This window comes from Musa acuminata, chromosome BXJ1-7 (genome assembly GCF_036884655.1).
Source record: "Musa acuminata AAA Group cultivar baxijiao chromosome BXJ1-7, Cavendish_Baxijiao_AAA, whole genome shotgun sequence".
Classification (NCBI taxonomy): Eukaryota; Viridiplantae; Streptophyta; class Magnoliopsida; order Zingiberales; family Musaceae; genus Musa; species Musa acuminata.
In genome coordinates, this window is record NC_088333.1 from 4189034 (window position 1) to 4209195 (window position 20162).

Genomic DNA, 20162 nt, shown 5'->3' on the forward strand with positions numbered 1-20162 from the left:
GATTGTTTCTACTCCCCTTTCTCTCATATTTACTAATTTCCCACAAGTTCGATCATATTCTTCTTGCCTTGAGCATTCTTTCATGCTCAAGAAACTTCATGTGTAGTAGTAGTAGTAAGTAGTGGATGGTTGATGTCCCTTTGCTAGTATTGTGGTTTGCTTGTTATGTGACAAGCTCCCATTGATATATCTGTCGAGACATTTTTAGTGGTTAATGCATTGTTGCATTAATTAGTAGAACTCAGTGTCACATAATTTGCACTGAAACTGATTTTTTTTAAAGCAAAAAATTTGATATGCATATCATCCAAAAATCAATTTTTTTTGCTTTAATAAATATAAAAAGGGGGCACGTGGGTCCCGGTCATCTCTCGTCATGCTTTGCACCTTAGATGGAATCCCCTGAAGGGCAGTGCTGGGCAATTACAAAAAATTCGGGCTTATCTCTGTCGCACGAATCCGCTTTCTGCTCCACCTCGGTCGACTTCGTGATTGGGCATCACGCTGTGGGCCCGACTGTACACTACCTGGAATAAGGGAGGCTTTAAAACGGGTAGATTGAAACATCAAGTTTTATTCCTCGACCGTGGAACACAAGTTTTAAGCTAATTTGATTCCGCTACTGTCGACCTATCATTTTAAGAACCCGGTCAGGTTCACTGAATCGGCCCGCAGCGGTCTCCTCGTTGATCGGCATTCTTTCTCTCTTCGTGTATCTATGGCGGCGGCGGCGGCGGCGGCGGCAGCCGATGGGTTTCGAGCTCTGGACGAGGCATCCTTGGTGGAGTACATCAAGGCTACGCCGGCTCTCCGCGCCCAGTTGGGCGAACAGTTGGAGGGCCTCGCCATTAAGGAAGTCGGCGATGGCAATCTCAACTTCGTCTACATCGTCGCTGGCCCCGCCGGATCCTTTGTCATCAAGCAGGTAGTTTTTCTGAGTGTTTGATTTAGCTTTTGTGCATTGTTTGCTGTATCTGGACTTCATGGCCACTGGGGTTTCGCTTTCGGACCGTATGATCGTGGCTAGATCTGAGAGGAGGAGGGACTGATGCTTGAGAAGATAAGGTTTCCGATGGTATGAATAATTGCTTGTTCGCACTTATTCATTGAAGTCAGGTATAGTGTTTGGAAAATGGATGTTGAAGTGGAGGAAATGCATAAAAGCAAAGCACATAGGATACAGGCAAAGCCCAGTGATGTTTCCATGAATGCTACAACTTCTGCACGATATAGGTGCAGGATTCTTCTGGAGGTCCAGCCCCTAATATTCAACGCTGAGATTGCTAGTCTATCAAAAATTACAGTGGGTGTGTAAAACAGAGATGTCTCCTTTGAGAGTCTGGATGGCTGAAAATTGTTGGTGAGACGGAGATAAAAGGGAAAATAGAAACTTAAGTTGCAACCATGCTTGTTAACTGGAATATTTTTCTTCACATCAATTTCTCCACTCCATGGATATTCCGTTCCTAGGATCTCTAAGATATGAAATTCTTGGTTGATCTATGGGAACAATATTCGATTCTCAGTAGAATAGAAAGTGTGTTTTAGTGTGAATGTTATTTAGAGGCAATAGGAAAGAAGAAACTTGCGAGAGATTGAAATTTGAAGAGAGGAAACTGCCTTATTTGTTTAAGGCTAATGTCATATATTTAGAGAAGTAGAGAAGTCCCAAGCATGAGGCCATGAATTATATTAGGAGGAAAATCCAATCGTAATATTCTTGAAAGATGGTAATATAATGTGTTGCATCAAGATGAGAGTCTGAGTAACATTGTTGGGTTTGTAGTTGTCGATGATTGGTAGACTGTACTTTCATGTTTCTAGCGACCACACTCCTAAAACTTATTATATACTGTTATATCCATTTGTTTGACTTCCTTATAAAGATTTAATTGCTTGGTTGATGTTCATGTCAAAATAATGGTTTATATGCATGTTGCTGAAGATGCTACATGGCGTTGACGTGCTAGCTTTTGAAATGTATCTCTGCTTAATGACTACTTTATTTGGTTTTACATGAATGACATGGCTTGCTTAGAACTGAAAGTGAAAAGTCTTTCAGTTTTTCTGTGTCAAACATTGTTGTTCCTCCCTTTGTAGTGTAAGAACAAAACCATTTCTTGTATTTGATTTATTTTTCTTCGAATATTTCTTCTGCATAATGTATCACTTATATGGAATTTTTCTTTTTGTTTAAAAATTATATGATATTAGCTGTATCCTCCTTTCTACTTTTCTGATCTGAATCAAGTTGATCTCATTTGTCTGCATTGCAAACAGGCTATTCCATATGTTCGCTGCATTGGTACTTCATGGCCTCTAACGAAGGAGCGTGCTTATTTTGAGTCACTAGCCTTAAAAGAGCATGGTAGTCTGTGCCCAAATCATGTGCCACAAGTTTACCATTTTGACCGACCGATGTCTTTGATTGCTATGCGTTACTTGGAGCCTCCGCACATAATTTTGCGGAAAGGGTTAATTGCTGGAATTGAATATCCACTGCTTGCACAACACATGTCGGACTTTTTGGCGAGAACACTTTTCTTCACATCGCTTCTTTATCATGCCACACTAGAGCATAGACATGCAGGTACAATTGTTAATTATAAATCATGACTATAATGAGCGAATATTGTTTGAAGTATTTTATTATTTAGTTCATACTGTTCATTTTGCTTGAACTTTATAACTTCGTTTGTATGCATCTAGAAACAAGATTTTATTGTTTATTTTGCTTGATCTTTAGAAGTTTCTCATTGTGTACCTAGGAACAAGATGTTTAAGTTGATGAATTTAAAAATTTTGATATTCTTTATCTCCTTATTATCTTGTCTTTTTCAATGCTTTTAATTGTAATTATCAAATTCTTGACAGATTTTTGAAGGCCCTTCTATGCTTTTTTTTCTTTTGCTTCTTTTGGTGTCATCATTTGCACGGTGATATATATGTTGCTTCTTTTGGTGATATATATGTTGATCGAGGACAATTAGTATTCTTGCTTCAATAAGTTGTAGAGATGAGCAGAACCAGGAAATTAGGTGCTTCTCGCCTGCCACATGCATACTGTCTTGCAACTATATCATATTATTTTTCTATTTTCTGTTTGATAGATAAATATTGATTGCATAACATGCAGCTGTACCTTTTTTATCATTTATTTGCTTATGTTGACAAGCTTTTGAATTTAATTTTGCAGTTGCGGAATTTTGTGGGAATGCAGAGCTATGCAGGCTCACTGAGCAAGTTGTCTTTTCAGACCCATATAAGGTGGCTCAATATAATCGGTGGACTTCGCCACACCTTGACCATGATGTTGAGGCTGTTCGGGATGATGACATTTTGAAGATTGAAGTAGCTGAATTGAAGTCCATGTATACTTGTGTTTCAACTTGCATCTCTTATCACGTTTTCCTTTTGTTTTTAGTCCATGGACCTCATTTGGTTTTCTTTTTCCTTGTATACTTATTGCTGCCTAAATCTTGTCATGTAGGTTCTGTGAGAGGGCACAAGCTTTAATTCATGGAGATCTGCATACTGGTTCTATCATGGTGACTAGTGATTCAACACAGGTCATTGATCCAGAGTTTGCATTTTATGGACCTATGGGGTTTGACATTGGGGCTTTTTTGGGAAATTTGATTTTGGCCTTCTTTTCCCAAGATGGACATGCTGATAAAGATAATGATCGGATGGTCTGGATGAGATAAGATTATAAATATTTATATTTTCATTTATCACAGGCTTCTAATCTTTTCTAGATTTGCTGTAGCATGCAGAATAATTTGAAGTAGAAATGCATGTATGCGTAAGACAACTATTGGAAATTCCTTCAACATCCTTCTTTTTATTGCTTCTGAGGCATTATTTTCTTCAATTCTGTGTCCAAATGTGCAGTCTATATTAGATTTTGAGCTATAAACCCATGTTTCAATTTCAAATGTGGTGTCAATATATTATGGCTAATGAGCCAGGTTTTGCATTATATTGGCTGGAATCATTTTGCTAATATTTATGCTAAGATATGACTGATGTGGTAATAAATTTAAGCTAATATTTGATTGATGAATAATGCTGATATCTTATTGATTATTTTTGGGAATTGAATCATTGGTGTCTTACACCATGTTTTAACCAAAGTAAAAGATCATTGTGATGTAAATTTTGAAGTTTAACCATAGATATAGAAACACAAAAAAAGGCAAGTATGTATTTGAAGGAGTTTGGTAGCAGTGCATCAGAGTATCATTTTATCTTTGCAACATATGCAAGCTTGTTTTTGATATTCTGTCACGTGGACATATGAGATGAAAACTTAAATACCAGAAGTAACTACAAGGAAGCAATTGGCTAACAACAAAGACGTAAATAGAGGGGTGAGAGAAAATCAATAATATGTCGACATAATTCTGTTTTGCTATCTAGCAAGCTGATAAATAGATGAGTTTCTTTGGATGTATAGAGACTACTATGATGATTAGTGAAAAGTTGATTGCTATCTGGCTAAAAACCAGAGTTGGTGGAACTCGATGGGGATCATGTTCCTGAAAATTTCGTGAGTTTCTCAGCCGTTTTGTTGTTCTGAAAAGTCATTAAGAAATTTGGTAAAAATAAGAAAAACTTAAGAAATTTAGCATATCAAAGCTTGATATTTTAGTGCTATCCTGGTGGAAATTTTGATCATGGAATAGTTTGGAAGTTATTTATGCTGCACAGTTATCTTCTTTCTTTGATATTGACATTTTCTGATACTTGTGACTCTTAATAGGTTGCTCAGTTTGCTTTTCTAATGAAAGTTTAACTGCAACCACCAATATTTCCTTTATAACTATTATTAGTATTCTCACGGTGATATCATGGTGCAGGTATATAAACAGTGGATTTTGAGGACAATTGGAGAAACTTGGAATCTTTTTCATCATAAGTTTGTGTCTCTCTGGAATGAAAACTTTGATGGGCATGGTGAAGCATATCTTTTAGATATATATAACAAGCCAGAACTGCAGCTTCTTGTCCAGAAAAAGTACATGACTGATTTATTTCATGATGCTCTTGGATTTGGTGCTGCTAAGATGATAAGGTACTTCTTGTTGAGTTCTATTTTAGTGCATCATACTTCTATCATCTATGATTAGGATCGGAAAGCTAAGCTCGAAGCAAGTTAATGCATTTTAGTTTCTTGGTTTAAATGCACAAAAAACTATATCATGTTTACTAATGCATGGCTAATGACTCTTCACACGGAATTTACTCCCACTTGATTAAAGCCTTAAGGTCAAAATGACTCACAGGTTAAATATGTTGAGCTTAGCATGAAACTAGTTTATGCATTCCAGTTATATGGACTGCAAGCACAAGAATCTGTATCATGATTACTAATGCATAATTAATGATACTTTAACAAGGAATTTCCTTCCTCTTGTTCAAAAGTTAAATGGCTGATAGTTCAAATATGTTGTTAATTGTCTTTATTAGAATTATATATAACGGCTAGGTCATTTGATTTTTCAGAGTTGTGGTGAATAGTGAAATCTGAATTTTGTAACCAGTAACATCAAGGTCCTTTGCTGGGCATGTGACCGCATGACAAGGAAATTTTTTACAGATCTGATGATAAATCATGGTACATTGGTTGTATATCGCTATATGCTGGTAACTGAAGGGGCTGCAAGTCTTCAATCTTGCTTTCAATCGTAATTCAAGTTTCTCAGTTGTGTAATTTGTTGCTATATATGTTAGCAAAATGTAAGATCGTAGGACTTTCCTGTTTTACATTGTGAGTACATAAGTAGTTATATACCACACACAAGGGGATAATGTATATCTTCTGAGCCATGCCTTTTATGTTTCTGTCATTCTTCTGTCAACATGCCGAAAAACGTAGACCTTTTGTTCGGGTAAATGGTGGAGGATCTAGATATCTATTATTCTTCATGCCTGAAGAAGAATGCTATATGAATATTTGGCTTCTCTGGTTCTTTTTCTGATTCAATACACAGTGAAGTTATGAATCATATATCCTGTCTGCTAATAAAGCTCATTTTCATAGTCATAATTAATCTGAAACAGATTTGGAAGAGTTGTACGTTAGCTTTCTTCGTTAAACTCTTGTCGAGTTTTAGTTTCAGCATTCTTCAGAAGTAAAAGATTGATGACTTCAAGTTGGAATGCTTGTGTTTTCTGCTTTCACTAATCGTTGGCTGGCTTTCAGGAGAATTGTTGGGGTAGCTCATGTTGAAGATTTTGAATCAATTAGTGATGTAACCAAGCGGGCATCGTGTGAACGTCGTGCCCTGGACTGTGCCAAAACAATTCTCAAGGAAAGGCGCAAGTTTGAAACAATAGGCCAAGTCATTTCAGTCGTCCAGGAGATTTCAGCTCCCTAACAGTTGAAGAAATACACAAAAAAAAAAGGAAAAAGAAAAAGGATGCCTGTTTCCCAGTAAAAGCTATAATAAAAAACGAATGGATGTTTCTCCTGTTCCGGGTTCCTAGAGCACATATCTCATTGTGTAACTGAGAATGATTGCTCTATTACTAGTTGTCATATCCTGAAAGTTTCTTGCCCCATTTAACTCGTGTATTCATTTGGGGAAAAAAACCAAGTTGATTCAGATGTGAGTTGAGGTTTATAAGTGTGTATAACTAGATGTAGAAAAGAATTATGCTTGCCATGGTTTTGTTAATGCTTTAAATTATGAGTCCTGGAATTAAATCTGCTCATTATATTTTGGTGCCTTTGTAATGAGATTGCTTTTTATCACCTCGTTCACCATTTGAATGTTTTAACTCCACTCTCTCATAATTACTATTTTCCCACAAGATCCATCGGAAATCATAAACTTGTTTGGTTGAATAAGTTTATTATGCTCTTCTTGGTATCTGAGAAGCTCTATTGATATATCTGTCAAACACATTTTAGTGGTTAATGCATTATTGCATAGTTAGTAGAACTCAGTCACATAATTTTCACCGAAACTCGTTTTTTTTTAAAGCAAAAAACAATTGATTTTTGAAACAAAAACAAGCTAAATGCACACCCTAAATCATCTCTAATTATTCGACCACATTACTACCACTAAATTACAAGCATACGACCAATGTCTTCTGCTTCTGAACCAAGAAAGAAAATTCGAAATTTTTAGTTTTTATTATAGTTTAAATTACGTATTTTCTTGAATGATATTTTGTAATGCATTGCCTAATTCCTTATATCTCGTTTGGGTTCGACTCGAAATAGACCGCAGCGAACCGGTTGATTTGGATTTGTGGTTAGATTCGACCCGGAGAGGTAGATCCCGATCGACCAGTTGAGGCATTGGGTTAGGATCGGACGCTCGAATCGGCATCGGGTTCGGCCCAATTGGCAACCCACAGCTGGCGGTCGACCGAAAGGGTGTCAACATGCGGTAGCCGGTGAAGGGCGTGTGGATCGCGATCCTCCACCACGGCGGCCCCGAAGAGCGCCATAAAATGACGGCACCCAAATAGGGCAGGGCCACACCCTCCTCCTCGTCCTCCCACTGCTCCCCGTCCACGATTCCCCAATCGCCGGCTTCCTCGTCCCTCGGATCCTTCAGGTCCGTCTCATTCTTTGTTTTCCCTTGCCCATTCCGATGGTATTTTCTTCATGTTGTTGTTCTTGCTGTTGCTAGATCTATTCGATTATAAGTTCGTCCAATTTATGGTCTTCGTTGCGACTTTTTGGGCACGAGATACCAGTTTTTGCTTTTCGAGCCATCAACGTATTTTTCTTCTTGCATCTTGTGATTCATGTGCATGCATATATGTTGCATATGCGATTAGAGATGGATCAAGAATTGCCGGATTCGTGACGGTTCCTTACTTTTGTTGTATATATATACTATTAACTTAGACTCCTGATAATCTAATGACGGCAGTGGAGAACTTTTGGAACTGCAGATTGCTGCTAGAAGAGGCGGCTTGTTCGGTTGACTTTCTATTCTCGGGGTTACCATTCGTTTAGGCGTGTTTTAGGTAAATAGTGCTACTAAATGAGGAAAACAAGTTCTCTCTCTAAAAAGTAGAAAAGAGCTCGAAATGAATGTAAATTTTCGAACTAATCTGCATACTTTGACCAGGGCATTGAGGTCATTAGTGATCATGTTGATGTCTCATCTTTCTTGTCCAAGAATGCAAGTCTGTGAATGATCCTGATGTAGGTGAATTAGTCTAGAAATATTTTGGCAATTTTTATTCGAACCAACATGTCCAAAGAACAAAAAGATGATATCATAATTTATAATATTTTGCATTATAAATGATGCTACTGAATGTTTCTTTTGTTTCTTTCTTGATTATGCATTGGTTTCAAAGTGGATTTATGCAATATTGCCTTCACAAAATGGTGTGTCTCATCTCATGTATCTGTCATATATCTAGTCTTCTTATTTATGTTTTCTTGTTTTTCAGTGGTGAAGCTTCAAGCCTGCAAGGCAATCGATGGCTGCTGGAAGAGGCATCAGCCAGCTGCTGAGGAAGCACCTTCAGTTCCAGTCATCAGTAATCGTCTCTTTTTAGATTCATTTTTAAATATCTTTACCTTTTCAATTAGGTTTGTCTTATGTTAGCTGGCCATTTCCTTTGTTTTTTTCAAACTAGGCCAAATTGAGGGTCTAATGAGAAAGTGATGTGTTGCTTCATTCCTTGATTAGACCATATATAGGCATCAAACATTTGAATGGGAACTTGCAACTATTCAGATTATAATTATATATTAGCTGAGTTATTTAATGTCATTTTGGTTTGTTCGTCTAGTTTTTTGCTTAAGGCTTATTGAAGTATAGTTAGATCAGATAAGCTAGTATTAATGGCTGTTGTGTTGATCTTGTATCTCCTATAATTTTTCTTTTTTTAGCTATAAGTATTTTTTTATTAATTTATGGTATAACAGTTGGTGATATACATTTATATTATCACTCAATACAGAAATATAACTTGTGAAATATGATGGTTTACTTAGACTAGTTTTGGTGTCATACATTTATATTATCACTCAATACAGAAATATAACACGTGAAATATGATGGTTTATTGAGACTAGTGATTTAAAAAGCACTAGGTGCGCCAAAAGGCGTTAAGGTCCCAAAATGCTTGAGGGCTAGGTGCTCGCCCGAGCGGAGAAAGATGCTTTAAAATATTAAAATATAAAAGAATTGTTAACAATAGTTAGAAGAGGAGAAAAGAGTCATCGACAATGGAAAGTGGGGAAGGAGAGGGCAACGGTGAAAGAGAAACTTTTAGACGACGGTGATGGCGTCAAAGGAAGCTGCGGACGATAGCAGCGGCGGAGGAGGCTGCGGATGACAATAACGACGACTGAGGAAGCTATGTATGGCAGCAGCGGTAGCGGCGAAAGCTACGAACGGCGACGTTGTGGACGGAGGAAGCTTCAGAGGTGTTCGTTGATGGAGGAGGAAGCTGATGTCCTCTCTCTCGACGATGGAAGGAGCTGCACTTGAAAGCAACAACGGTGAAAGGAACTGTCCACGGAAGCTAGGCCGTCGGACCTGTTCGTCGGTTACAGAGGAAGCCTCGGTCCTGTGCATTGTCAGCGGAGGCAGAGGAAACATCGACAGCGGAGGCAGAAGTTGCACTAGAGTTGATAGCTTGGGGTTGTGCAGGGGTGCGAGGCATGGGTTTTATGGGTACAATAAAAGAAAGTGGCTAGTTGGTTCAATCGAACCAACTAGCTATTGTTCAATCGAACCAAACTTAAAAGTTTGGTTCGCTTGCTTCATCTGAATTGGGCGCTCATTGCTTGGATTTAGGCTAGCTCCTAGGTGGTGCTTCATTGAAGAGAGCCTCTTGGTCGACCCTTGTGGCGCTCGGGCCTCGCCTTATCTCACTCGAGTGCCCAAGCGCCTATTTAAACCACTGATTGAGATTAGTTTTGGTGTTATATATTTCTATTATCACTCATTACAGAAATATGACATGTGAAATATGATGGTTTACTGAGACTAGTTTTGTTACATTTCCCATATCACATCATTTGTTCTTGCACATATCATGTACTAGTTCAATTCCTCATTTTTTTAACCGTATCTAGAAAGTGGCAAGTCTTTTATGTTTAGTTGCTTGATGCAGTGCTCAGTCAAATTGCAGCAGGGATTAGGTAATTTGTTGGCATCCTTGCCATCATTCCTTAAAAGTTTACTATGATGAACAGGAGAAAGGAGTCATTTTATATTTTTGCATTATTTCTTAAGCTTCTGTTGTTATTGTAGGAGTTATAGTGGTCTGGGGGATGTCCATAGATGGTTGGTTCACATATGCATTTTGAGAACACATATTTCAGTGGCTAATTTTTACAATTATAACTCAAATCAGGATTTAAAGTTGAACAAAATCAATTAAATTAGTTATCTTTTGCTTGATGTTCTTGGAAAATTTTTCTACGTAAGTTTGCCTAAGAAAGTTATCAACTTGGAAGTTCTCCTTAGTTTCTATTACAGATGCCCTCTTCATACGTGGACCTTCTTGGTTGGTTTTCACTGGAAAGAGACTTCTAGCCAGTCATTCGTTGGAGCTGATGTTCCCTCTAGGTTTCTTTCACAGTTTTCTGTTTTGCCAAAACTGAAAATCAACTCTAAACCTATAGTTCCTGAAACACAGGTCTTGAGGAACCATAGTTTGGTTGAAATTTACACTTGTATAGTTTCATAGTTGCTAATGATTATATTGTGAGCTACAATCTCTTAATATTACTTAACAGTGAAGTATCTGCTGATTTCTGCTTGCTTGTTATGTATGTAGATTTTGATGCAAGTATCGTTGAACAAACTTTTCTTGTTGATTTTAAAAAAATAGCATTGTTTCTTATGACCTCATTCTCCTCTATGCAGGTTCCATCTTTTATTTCATCAATAAAGCATGAAGAGGCTATTGGATCAGCTGGTCTCAAACCATTAAGAGTGTTTGCATTACTTGGAGTTGGTTTTTCTGGTGCTTTAGCCTTTGCTTCACTAGCGTCTGCTGATGAAGCAGAGCATGGTTTACCAGCCCCGAGTTACCCATGGCCACACGATGGTATCCTTAGCTCTTATGACCATGCATCGTAAGTAGCATCGGCCGAGTTATTTTTATGTTTCTCAAAACTTTCATTTTTTTTCAAGATTAACTTTTCCTTTTTTATTATATGATAATGTAAACCATTGATGTGCTTGGAGTTCTGTAATATGGCAAACTTTGAAAAATTGATTGTATAACTGTAATAGTTTACCTTTTAAATCCCTTGCTGGATGACTTTCATTTTTTTTCCTATATAATTTTGTATCTTACAAATAATTATCATGGTCCTTATGAATTCAAACCTTGTTTCTTCTGTACAATTATACTGTTTGGAATATGTGAATAATCTTTTAAATGAAATTAAATTGCAAGTTACTCACCATGACTGATGTAACACTTATATTTTGTACAATATGGTATGAGCAGAATTCGGCGAGGTCACCAAGTATACCAACAAGTATGTGCTTCTTGTCATTCCATGTCACTGATTTCATTTCGGGACCTTGTTGGTGTGGCATACACTGAAGAAGAGACTAAAGAAATGGCTGCTGAGATTGAGGTTGTTGATGGACCCAATGATGAAGGTGAAATGTTTACTCGTCCTGGCAAATTAAGTGATCGTTTTCCTCAGCCATATGCAAATGAACAAGCAGCAAGATTTGCAAATGGAGGGGCATATCCTCCAGACCTGAGCTTAATAACAAAGGTACCACTGCTACATGTCTATTTTGGTTATCTGAAACATTCATCTTTTCTGTGACAAACATGTTGATTTTCTTTTTTTCCAGGCACGGCATAATGGTCAGAACTATGTATTTGCTCTTCTCACTGGTTATCGTGATCCTCCTGCTGGTGTTTCGGTAATATTCTGGTTATGTATGAAATATTCTTTTACTTGTGTGATCAATGTTAACTAAATACGAACATAACTGATGACTCTACTATAGTCTTGTTACTACAATATGAAATTGGCTTATCTAGTGAGGCTTTTATGTATCATCTTCACCTTTTTTAATATGTTCATATTAATCTTTTGGTATCAACTGAAATTTGCAAAAATAGAAATTAACTTCTGAACAAATTTTCTACTGTCAGTTGTGGTTATTTCTGTTTGCTGACGTATATTCCACCTTAAAAAATATATATTATTAAACATTTAATATTGATACTTAAGTACAAATTTATAAAGTGCATCATTTTTTTATCTGCATCAACTTTCTATATTACAAGTGTTAATCTGCTGAAAAATGAGAAAGTTGTTTATTTTGTTCCATTGTTTTTCGAACTATAGATATAAGCATGATGAATCTGTGCAGTGTGCATTTTATTCTGGTATTCTTTAGTTAAAACATGCTTGTTTCCCATCAAGGGAAGTATGGGGTCTGTTACATTCTTTTTAAAGAATTATTCTCTTCACATGTTCTCTGCTAGCACTATTTCACTTCTTTTATATTGTTTCTTTTAATACTCTCTCTCTACTGTTTTTCCTTTTTTTCTGTTTTCAACAAAAGAGATATATACATTATTATGTTTCTTGTACTCACCTGTTTCCTTTCTTAGATGCATCCTTTCGTCTCCTTCTTTTCCTTTTTCTTTGGTTCTTCTTTTTCCTCTATTTGCTTCTCTACATCTGTTGTATAATTTATGAATCCCAACTTTTCCTTGTACTCACCTGTTTACTTTGTTAGATGCACCCTTTCTTCTCCTTTTCCTTTTTCTTTGATTCTTCTTTTTCCTCTATTTTCTTCTCTACATCTGTTGCATAATTTATGAATCCCAACTTTTCCACCCTCTTGCTCTAAGTCATGTATTGCTTGTTCTGTTGTGGGAGTTAGAGATATGTAACTTCTTCAATGTTACTAGTTACTATTAGTTCGTTTTTGAGACGTACCTTAATGTGTCACTGATATATGGAGGTTATCTAGTTAAGAAAGAAAAAGAAACAGGAGGTAAATAAACTTGTATTCTGAGTTTTCCAAAAAGGCTGTCTTGCTAGCCAAACTTGCCTTATAAACCTTGTTTGCTCTTGATTTCTTGAATTGACAAAGGTGGATCTGATGATTTCCAAGTAACTGGAGATTCAGTAATGTCAACATTTTATTGCATTTTTATTACACTAAAAGTTAACTGGCTTTCATATCAGAATAATTTTTTCCACTATATCCTATATCTATCTATTCAGTATCATGGTAATGATAAGACCCTAAAGTCTTATCGTAGGCTCTGATACCAAATGATAAGACCCTAAAGGTCTTATCGTCGCTCTGATACCAAATGATAAGACCCTAAAGTCTTATCGTAAAAAAGAAAAGAGAAAGGGATGATCACTTCGAGGGGATCAAGGAGGGTCGATCCCCTCGAAGCGATCAAGGAGAGCCGATCCCCTCAAAGCGATCATCCCCTTTCTCTTCTTCTTTTTTACGATAAAACTTTAGGGTCTTATTATTTGGTATCAGAACGACGATAAGACTTTAGGGTCTTATCATTTGGTATCAGAGCCTACGATAAGACTTTAGTGTCTTATCATTTGGTATCAGAGCCTACGGTAAGACTTTAGGGTCTTATCAGAATAATCTATGAAAAATATTATTTTGTCTTTTGACAAACCCTAGGAGGCCGATCCCCTCGAAACGATCAAGGAGGGCCGATCCTCTCGAAGCGATCATCCCCTTTCTCTTCTTCTTTTTTACGATAAGACTTTAGGATCTTATTATTTGGTATCAGAGCGACGATAAGACTTTAGGGTCTTATCAGGTAACTACCTGTCCTTCTATGCGTAAAAGAACCTAAGAAAAAAATCTATATGATAATTGATATTTTAGGATAACAGGTCATCTTTCATCCTTTCTCGGGTGTTCCAGGTACTAAATGATCCTTGTTGCTAGTGATTAGAGTTGTGCATCGCTGACTTGTGCATGATACAAGGTCCTCGAATTTTAAAACCCAGTAGTCGTTAGCCTTGTATAACATTACAAATTTTCACCACCTCAGCAAAAACTGAATTATGTATATCCATATGCCTTGTGGGGATAAACAGCTCAAAGTTGAATTATGTATGTCCATAGGTCAATCGTTTGATATTGTTTGACCGTTCTTATTGTTTCACCTGTTGATGTATCTATTTGTAACATCTACAGATTCGTGAGGGACTGCACTACAACCCTTACTTTACTGGTGGTGCAATAGCAATGCCAAAAATGCTCATTGACGGTGCCGTCGAATATGAAGATGGTACTCCTGCCACTGAATCCCAGGTAATTCACCACAAAGGTTACCAACACTGTAGCTCACTTGATGCCTTGCGATATCTGTTATAGGTGCAGATACTGATGTTTACTTTTATTTCCAGATGGGCAAGGATGTTGTTACATTTTTGTCTTGGGCAGCGGAGCCTGAGATGGAAGAGAGGAAACTGGTGACTCGTCTTTTTACCTTTCTCATGTTTCTTTCTTTTATGATTTCGACCTATAAGCGCTACTCCACTAATCTTTAGTGCTGTGGGGTATCGTAGATGGGATTCAAATGGATTTTTGTCCTGTCGCTTGCTCTTCTCCAAGCTGCATATTATCGGCGGTTGAAGTGGTCTGTCATCAAGTCGCGCAAACTGGTCGTAGATGTCGTCAACTGATTGCCACATGCATGTCGTGGACAATGGAAATAATGACCCTCAATGGTGTACATTGCCAGATGCATCTCCAGCTCTTCGTTTCTCCTGTCTGGGAGAAGTAATATTATTTTTTTCTCCTAAAGTTCAAATTTTTTGGGTTTTGTCGAGGCTGGTAATGGCCTTCCAACAGAGTGACTAGATGCTGCACATGACATTAGTTCTTTGTCTGTCTTTGTGGTTGGACTGATCCCAGTGTTCAGAGTTTACTAAAGCATAATTGCTCATCCGAGCAAATCATTGTGATTTTATGGTTGAGATGTTAGGATCTTGTCTTATCAGTCAACTAAAAGGCATGGAATTCAAGGGGTCGACCCTTGAATTCGGATGGTTGCTTGTGGAATCGCTTTGGCATTTTATCAAACATTTGATAGACAATAAACTAATTCATCGACTCATGTGGCGGAGAGAATATGTATGTTATTTTCTGTAGATATATTATTTCTACACTCGTTGAATTGCTATAGTATTGTTGAGTAAATTATTTCGGATAGTGGAGTATCTTAGGTTGATTGTTCGATCCATTTGCTTTAGATGGTGAGGGGTGGATAGCTCGATCAACATGCTGTGGAGTAGTTCAGTCGATCCATCTACTTCAGATGAAGGGTGGATAGTTTGACCGTAAAGCGATGGCAACTAGAGGCCCTTATTGTGGACCTTAGGATGGGATAAGCGTTTTTTGACCATGTCGGGTAACCCATGATGACTAGTGATGACCTTATCGGGTCAGCCATCGTGCCCTTTCTGCTCGTCCAACCCATTGACACGAATCATGCTTCATCTTCATCTGCTCATATTGGGTAGATATCTTATTGGTGCAAACTGTTATAGTTTCTCTTGATCTACCTGCATCGAGCAATAAATCTCTTGATCTCTTGATTTACCCACATCAATTGATCGATTAACTATCCGATTTGCCTTAGATATGTCAAGATGCTCCACCTGATCTTTTTCAGCAGAGCCAAGGGACCCACATCGGAAAACTTAGTTTGTGTGGTCGATCAACTATAGGGGCTTCGATCTGCCCACATCAAGTAGATTGGTTTGTTGGGTCGGACAGCTTAAGAACCTGATTCACCCACATAAGGCAACACTTGTTACTTGGTCAATCTACCCATCTTGAGCAGAATTTGATTTGAATGTCGAGCTACCAACATCAACATCAAGCAAGTTGGCTCTATGTTAAAAGGTGCTTATGTCCATAAAAGAAGAGCACATCGTATGCTTTTGTTTGCAAAAGATTCATCGCATGCTCACATCCGTGAAGGGGACATTAGAAATTAGGATATTTTCGATGAAGAACACATCGAACATTGAATATGCTAATGTTTACGAACGCATCATGCATTTGAGACACTTGTGTCTACGAAGGATGTGTCATATGCTTCAAATGCTTTTATCCATGAATGACGTATCATACGTCAGAGACGCTCATATCTACGAAGGATGCATCGAAAATTGAGATATTTTCATCTACAGATGACGTGTTATATGCTTCGTATGCATTTGTCCGCAAAGGATTCATCATGCATTGAAGACACCTTTGTCTGTGAATGTATTTTTATCGAGTCTGCCTTTCCCTTCCAAAACTATGTGTCTTTAGCAATACGAGTCACTCCAACAACCATGTATCACTGGATTCATATTAGTACACCTTAGATCGTCTCAAACACACCTCTCACCATATCAACTAGTATTTCTCCTCAAGACATGCACTCTCTTATCACTTCAGTTTAGCAGCACTTCACCCTCTCTGTAACTTCTCCATAAATTCACCCTACAATACTTAATGAATAAACACCTTTGACACCACAAATGATGTCTTTATCTTCTCATCGACCAAGTTACACCGAAGTGCATAAGTCTAATCAGGTACATATCAACAACTCTATACTAATTTTCATACCTCTAACATAACCCAATAATACTACCATGCTTGGACATCGTCGGTTTTAGCCTATTTTTAGGTTGTTTTCACGTGTTGCGACGATCGTGGCGAGCGGTGCGAAACATCAGCCATCTCAACACCCTAGAACCCCTCGGAGTGGCATAGGGCTGGATGGGGCTTTCGGATAATAAGGACTCGCTCCTACGATAAAAAAAAAAAAAGGCCAGTTTTGGCCTGTTTTTGAGTCGTTTTCACATGCTGCGGTGACCACGACGAGCGATGCGAAACATCAACCATCTCAGCACCTTGGAACCCACTCGGTGGCATAAGGCTAGATGGGGCTTTCAAATAACAGGGAAGGTGCTGCCCCTCGCTTCACTCGCTGTCCGTCGCTCATGTGGCCACATGACAATATGCTCCAAAAATGACATCTTCAAACCACATCAATCTTTGACCTCCATGCTACCACAATTTTTCCGCATAAACCTATTAAACTCACAACCATCACATAAGCCCAAAAATCATTACTTTTGTGCAAAGTCATGTGTGAAGAATATGATGCCCTACTCCATAATGTCACATGGACCTTATATCATTTAATGACATATAAAATATCATTGGGTGTAAGTGGATCTTTTGAATTAAGTAGAATCCAAATGGATTCGTTGCTAGATACAAAGCATGTCCAGTAGCTAAAGAGTTTCACCAACGATCATGTGTTGACTTTATAGAAACATTTACTTTAATTGTTAAACCAACAACAATTCGGCTCATCTTGAGTTCGATTGTCACTCAAGGCAAGCACATACACTAACTAGATATATTAACAATGCTTTCTTACAAGAGACCTTAATGAAAGATGTCATTATGCAACAACCTCCTAGCTTCATCCACCTTCAATATTCAAGCCATGTTTGTAAACTATGAAAAATTATTTATGGACTTTGCCAAGTTCCAAGAGCCTGGTATACTGAACTTGGCTCGTTTTTTGCGCTAATTAGCTTCGTCAACTCCAAGCCTAACACGTTTTTTTATAATAATAAAAGGGAAGTATTATAAATCTACTAGTATATGTAGATAACATTATCATTACAAGCAATAATCTCATTGAGATCAAGCAATTTGTAGATCGATTCTCCATCAAGTATCTATGAACCTTAAGCTACTTTCTGGGAGTGAAAGCAATATTCATATCTTTTGGATTTTTTTATCTTAAAAGAAGTAAATTCAGGATCTATTATTAAAAACGAATATGTAGAATACTAAAGAAGTCGTCACCCCACTCTCGACCACTGAATCACTTAAATTATATGATGGTAGCCCTTCTACGGATCCTACACAGTACCGACAAATACTTGACTTCTTATAGTACTTATCTCTCACATATTTAAACATCTTATTTGTAGTCAATAAATTATCATAATTTATGCATCGACCCTCCACTATGCATTGGTTTACAAGCCCTCCACTACGCATTGGTTTACAATAAAATGAGTCTTATGATATCTTAAAGAGACTCTCAATTATAGACTTCTTCATAAACACTTATCACTTCATCTCTATGCCTTTGTCGATGCTAATTGGGTAAGCAACATTGATGATAGAATATCTGTTGAATCTCGGATTTTGATGATGAAGTCAATTGTCATTTGTTATCTAATCTATGTGTTGAGATAAGTGTGCAGGATTAACTACGATGAGATTAAGACAAGCAGCAGGAGTTGCCCCGGAGTCAAGATCATGATCACGTTGGGAGTTCGAGAGTTCGACGGAAGTTCGGACGGTCGTCGGAGGTTCAGAGAGAACAGATCCGAGAAGTCCAGAAGCTTGCCAAGCGAAGCTCATCGGAACTCGCCAAGTGGATCGTCGCAAAGTCCAGGAGTATGCCGGATGTCCGCAGAAGGATCACCGAGGGTTATCGGTTGATCGACGGAAGTTGGCCGGAAACTCGCCGGAAGAAGCGATTGACGCATCGGAGCAAGCTGCAGAAGTTGTCTTAGAGATAATCGTAGTTAGCACGATGATTAAGCAGGAAAATGGGAGGTGATCCCATTAGCTTAATCTTGGGGCAATTGGGCCCCTGAAAAGATTCAAGTGGGTCGAATGGAGTGAACCATTCGGACCCTGATTGCACCAGGAGGTGCAACCGCCCCAGCCAGGAGGTGCAACCGCCTGGGCTGAGGGGTTGAGAGGTGCAACCGCCCCAGCCAGGAGGTGCAACCGCCTGGGCTGAGGGGCTGGGAGGTGCAACCGCCCCAGCCAGGAGGTGCAACCGCCAGGGCTGCACGGCTGGGAGGTGCAACCGCTCCAGCCAAGAGGTTGCACCGCCAGAGCTCAAGTTCCGAGCTCTGCCAGGCGATGCAACCACCAAGCTCAGTCTTCGAGCTTTGGCAGAATGGTGCATCAGCCTGAGCTCAGTCTCGAGCTTTGCCAGGTGATGAATTCACCAAGCTCGGTCTTCGAGCTATGGCAGAATGGTGCATCAGCTTGAGCTCAGTTTGGAGCTCTGCCAAGTGATGCAACCACCAAGCTCAGATTTCGAGCTCTGCCAGGTGATGCAACCACCAAGCTCAGTCTTCGAGCTCTGCCAGGTGATGCAACCATCGAGCTCAGTCTTCGAGCTCTGGCAGAGAAGAAGCAATCGGCAGAGCTCAGTCTTCGAGCTCTGCCAGGCGGTGCCACCTCTCCAGTCGAGAGGTGCAACCGCCTGATCCCAGAAATTCTGGGATTAGATCGATTTGATCGTTTTGAGCTCGAATTTTGAATTGGGTTGGGGCCTATAAATACCCCACCCATTCAGCACTGAAAAGATACAGACCTATACCAAAATTGTGATCTTTTCTGTGATTCTAAAGAGCTCAAAAGTGTTGTAAAGCCTTGAGTCTCCTCCTTCTGTTCTTCAAGTTTTCAACTGTAAAGTGAGGAGAGAAAGGTCTGTAAAGGTTGTCTCCTAAGCCTGTCAAAAGGAGAAAAACTGTAAGAGGGAAGTTTGGCCTTCGCCCATTGAAGGAAGGCAGCTAGTTGACGTCGGCAACCTCATCGGTGGAGGAAGCCAAAAGTGGAGTAGGTCAAGGCTGACCGAACCACTCTAAATCTCTGGTTTGCGTTTAATTTCGAGCACTTTATCATTACTGCAAACCTCCCTCATCACTACTGCTCTCTGCGCTTTCACGAACAAGTTCTAAGTGCTGTTCTTCCAAATCTGGATTCAGACGTAAACTCGTATTTTCGTACATTACAGTTTACGTTTACGTTTGATTCTGCAGAACTGTTTTCCGCGCTTTTACGAACGAGCTTCCTTGCAGTTTACGCTTACATTTTAATCCTATCTGATTTTACGAACGAGTTTCAACATTTAGACGTAAAACTGCATTCGGACGTAAATCGGCTTTCTTCGCTCAATCATCAGATTTCAGTTTACGTTTACGTCTTGATTTCAACTGCATACTGCCTTCTGCGAATATACAAACGAGTTTCAAAGTTTAGACGTAAATCTGCGTCTAGACGTAAAACTGCGTTTAGACGTAAATCTGCGTTTAGACGTAAATCTGCGTTTAGACGTAAAACTGCGTTTAGACG

At 38.7% G+C, this 20162-nt stretch overlaps 2 protein-coding genes across 3 annotated transcripts; both read left to right on the forward strand.

Moving 5' to 3' along the window:
• Positions 1-593: 593 nt before the first annotated feature.
• LOC135678329 (methylthioribose kinase 1-like) lies at positions 594-6725 on the forward strand. The gene is made up of 6 exons (XM_065191004.1): positions 594-925; positions 2281-2590; positions 3197-3371; positions 3491-3692; positions 4863-5077; positions 6209-6725. The coding sequence occupies exons 1-6, from the start codon at positions 719-721 to the stop codon at positions 6381-6383; spliced, it is 1284 nt and encodes a 427-aa protein (XP_065047076.1). The 5' UTR covers positions 594-718; the 3' UTR covers positions 6384-6725.
• Positions 6726-7421: 696 nt separating this feature from the next.
• On the forward strand, positions 7422-14946 carry LOC135678330 (cytochrome c1-2, heme protein, mitochondrial-like). 2 transcript variants are annotated; one of them, XM_065191007.1, is made up of 9 exons: positions 7496-7577; positions 7921-7995; positions 8431-8520; positions 10866-11077; positions 11458-11737; positions 11820-11891; positions 14169-14285; positions 14381-14446; positions 14543-14946. In XM_065191007.1, the coding sequence occupies exons 3-9, from the start codon at positions 8461-8463 to the stop codon at positions 14657-14659; spliced, it is 924 nt and encodes a 307-aa protein (XP_065047079.1). In that variant the 5' UTR covers positions 7496-7577; positions 7921-7995; positions 8431-8460; the 3' UTR covers positions 14660-14946. The 2 variants fall into 2 exon arrangements, with proteins under 2 accessions (XP_065047077.1, XP_065047079.1); XM_065191005.1 differs by lacking the exon at positions 7921-7995 and having other exon boundaries at positions 7422-7577.
• Positions 14947-20162: the final 5216 nt, after the last annotated feature.

Bases quoted from the DNA above. Each gene is read 5' to 3' on its own strand.
- LOC135678329 (XM_065191004.1), top strand. From the start codon at position 719: ATGGCGGCGGCGGCGGCGGCGGCGGCAGCCGATGGGTTTCGAGCTCTG. The intron at 926-2,280 runs GTAGTTTTTCTG...CATTGCAAACAG, and splicing joins GATCCTTTGTCATCAAGCAG to GCTATTCCATATGTTCGCTG. The intron at 5,078-6,208 runs GTACTTCTTGTT...GCTGGCTTTCAG, and splicing joins GGTGCTGCTAAGATGATAAG to GAGAATTGTTGGGGTAGCTC.
- LOC135678330 (XM_065191005.1), top strand. From the start codon at position 8,461: ATGGCTGCTGGAAGAGGCATCAGCCAGCTGCTGAGGAAGCACCTTCAG. The intron at 11,738-11,819 runs GTACCACTGCTA...CTTTTTTTCCAG, and splicing joins ACCTGAGCTTAATAACAAAG to GCACGGCATAATGGTCAGAA. The intron at 14,447-14,542 runs GTGACTCGTCTT...GGGGTATCGTAG, and splicing joins AGATGGAAGAGAGGAAACTG to ATGGGATTCAAATGGATTTT.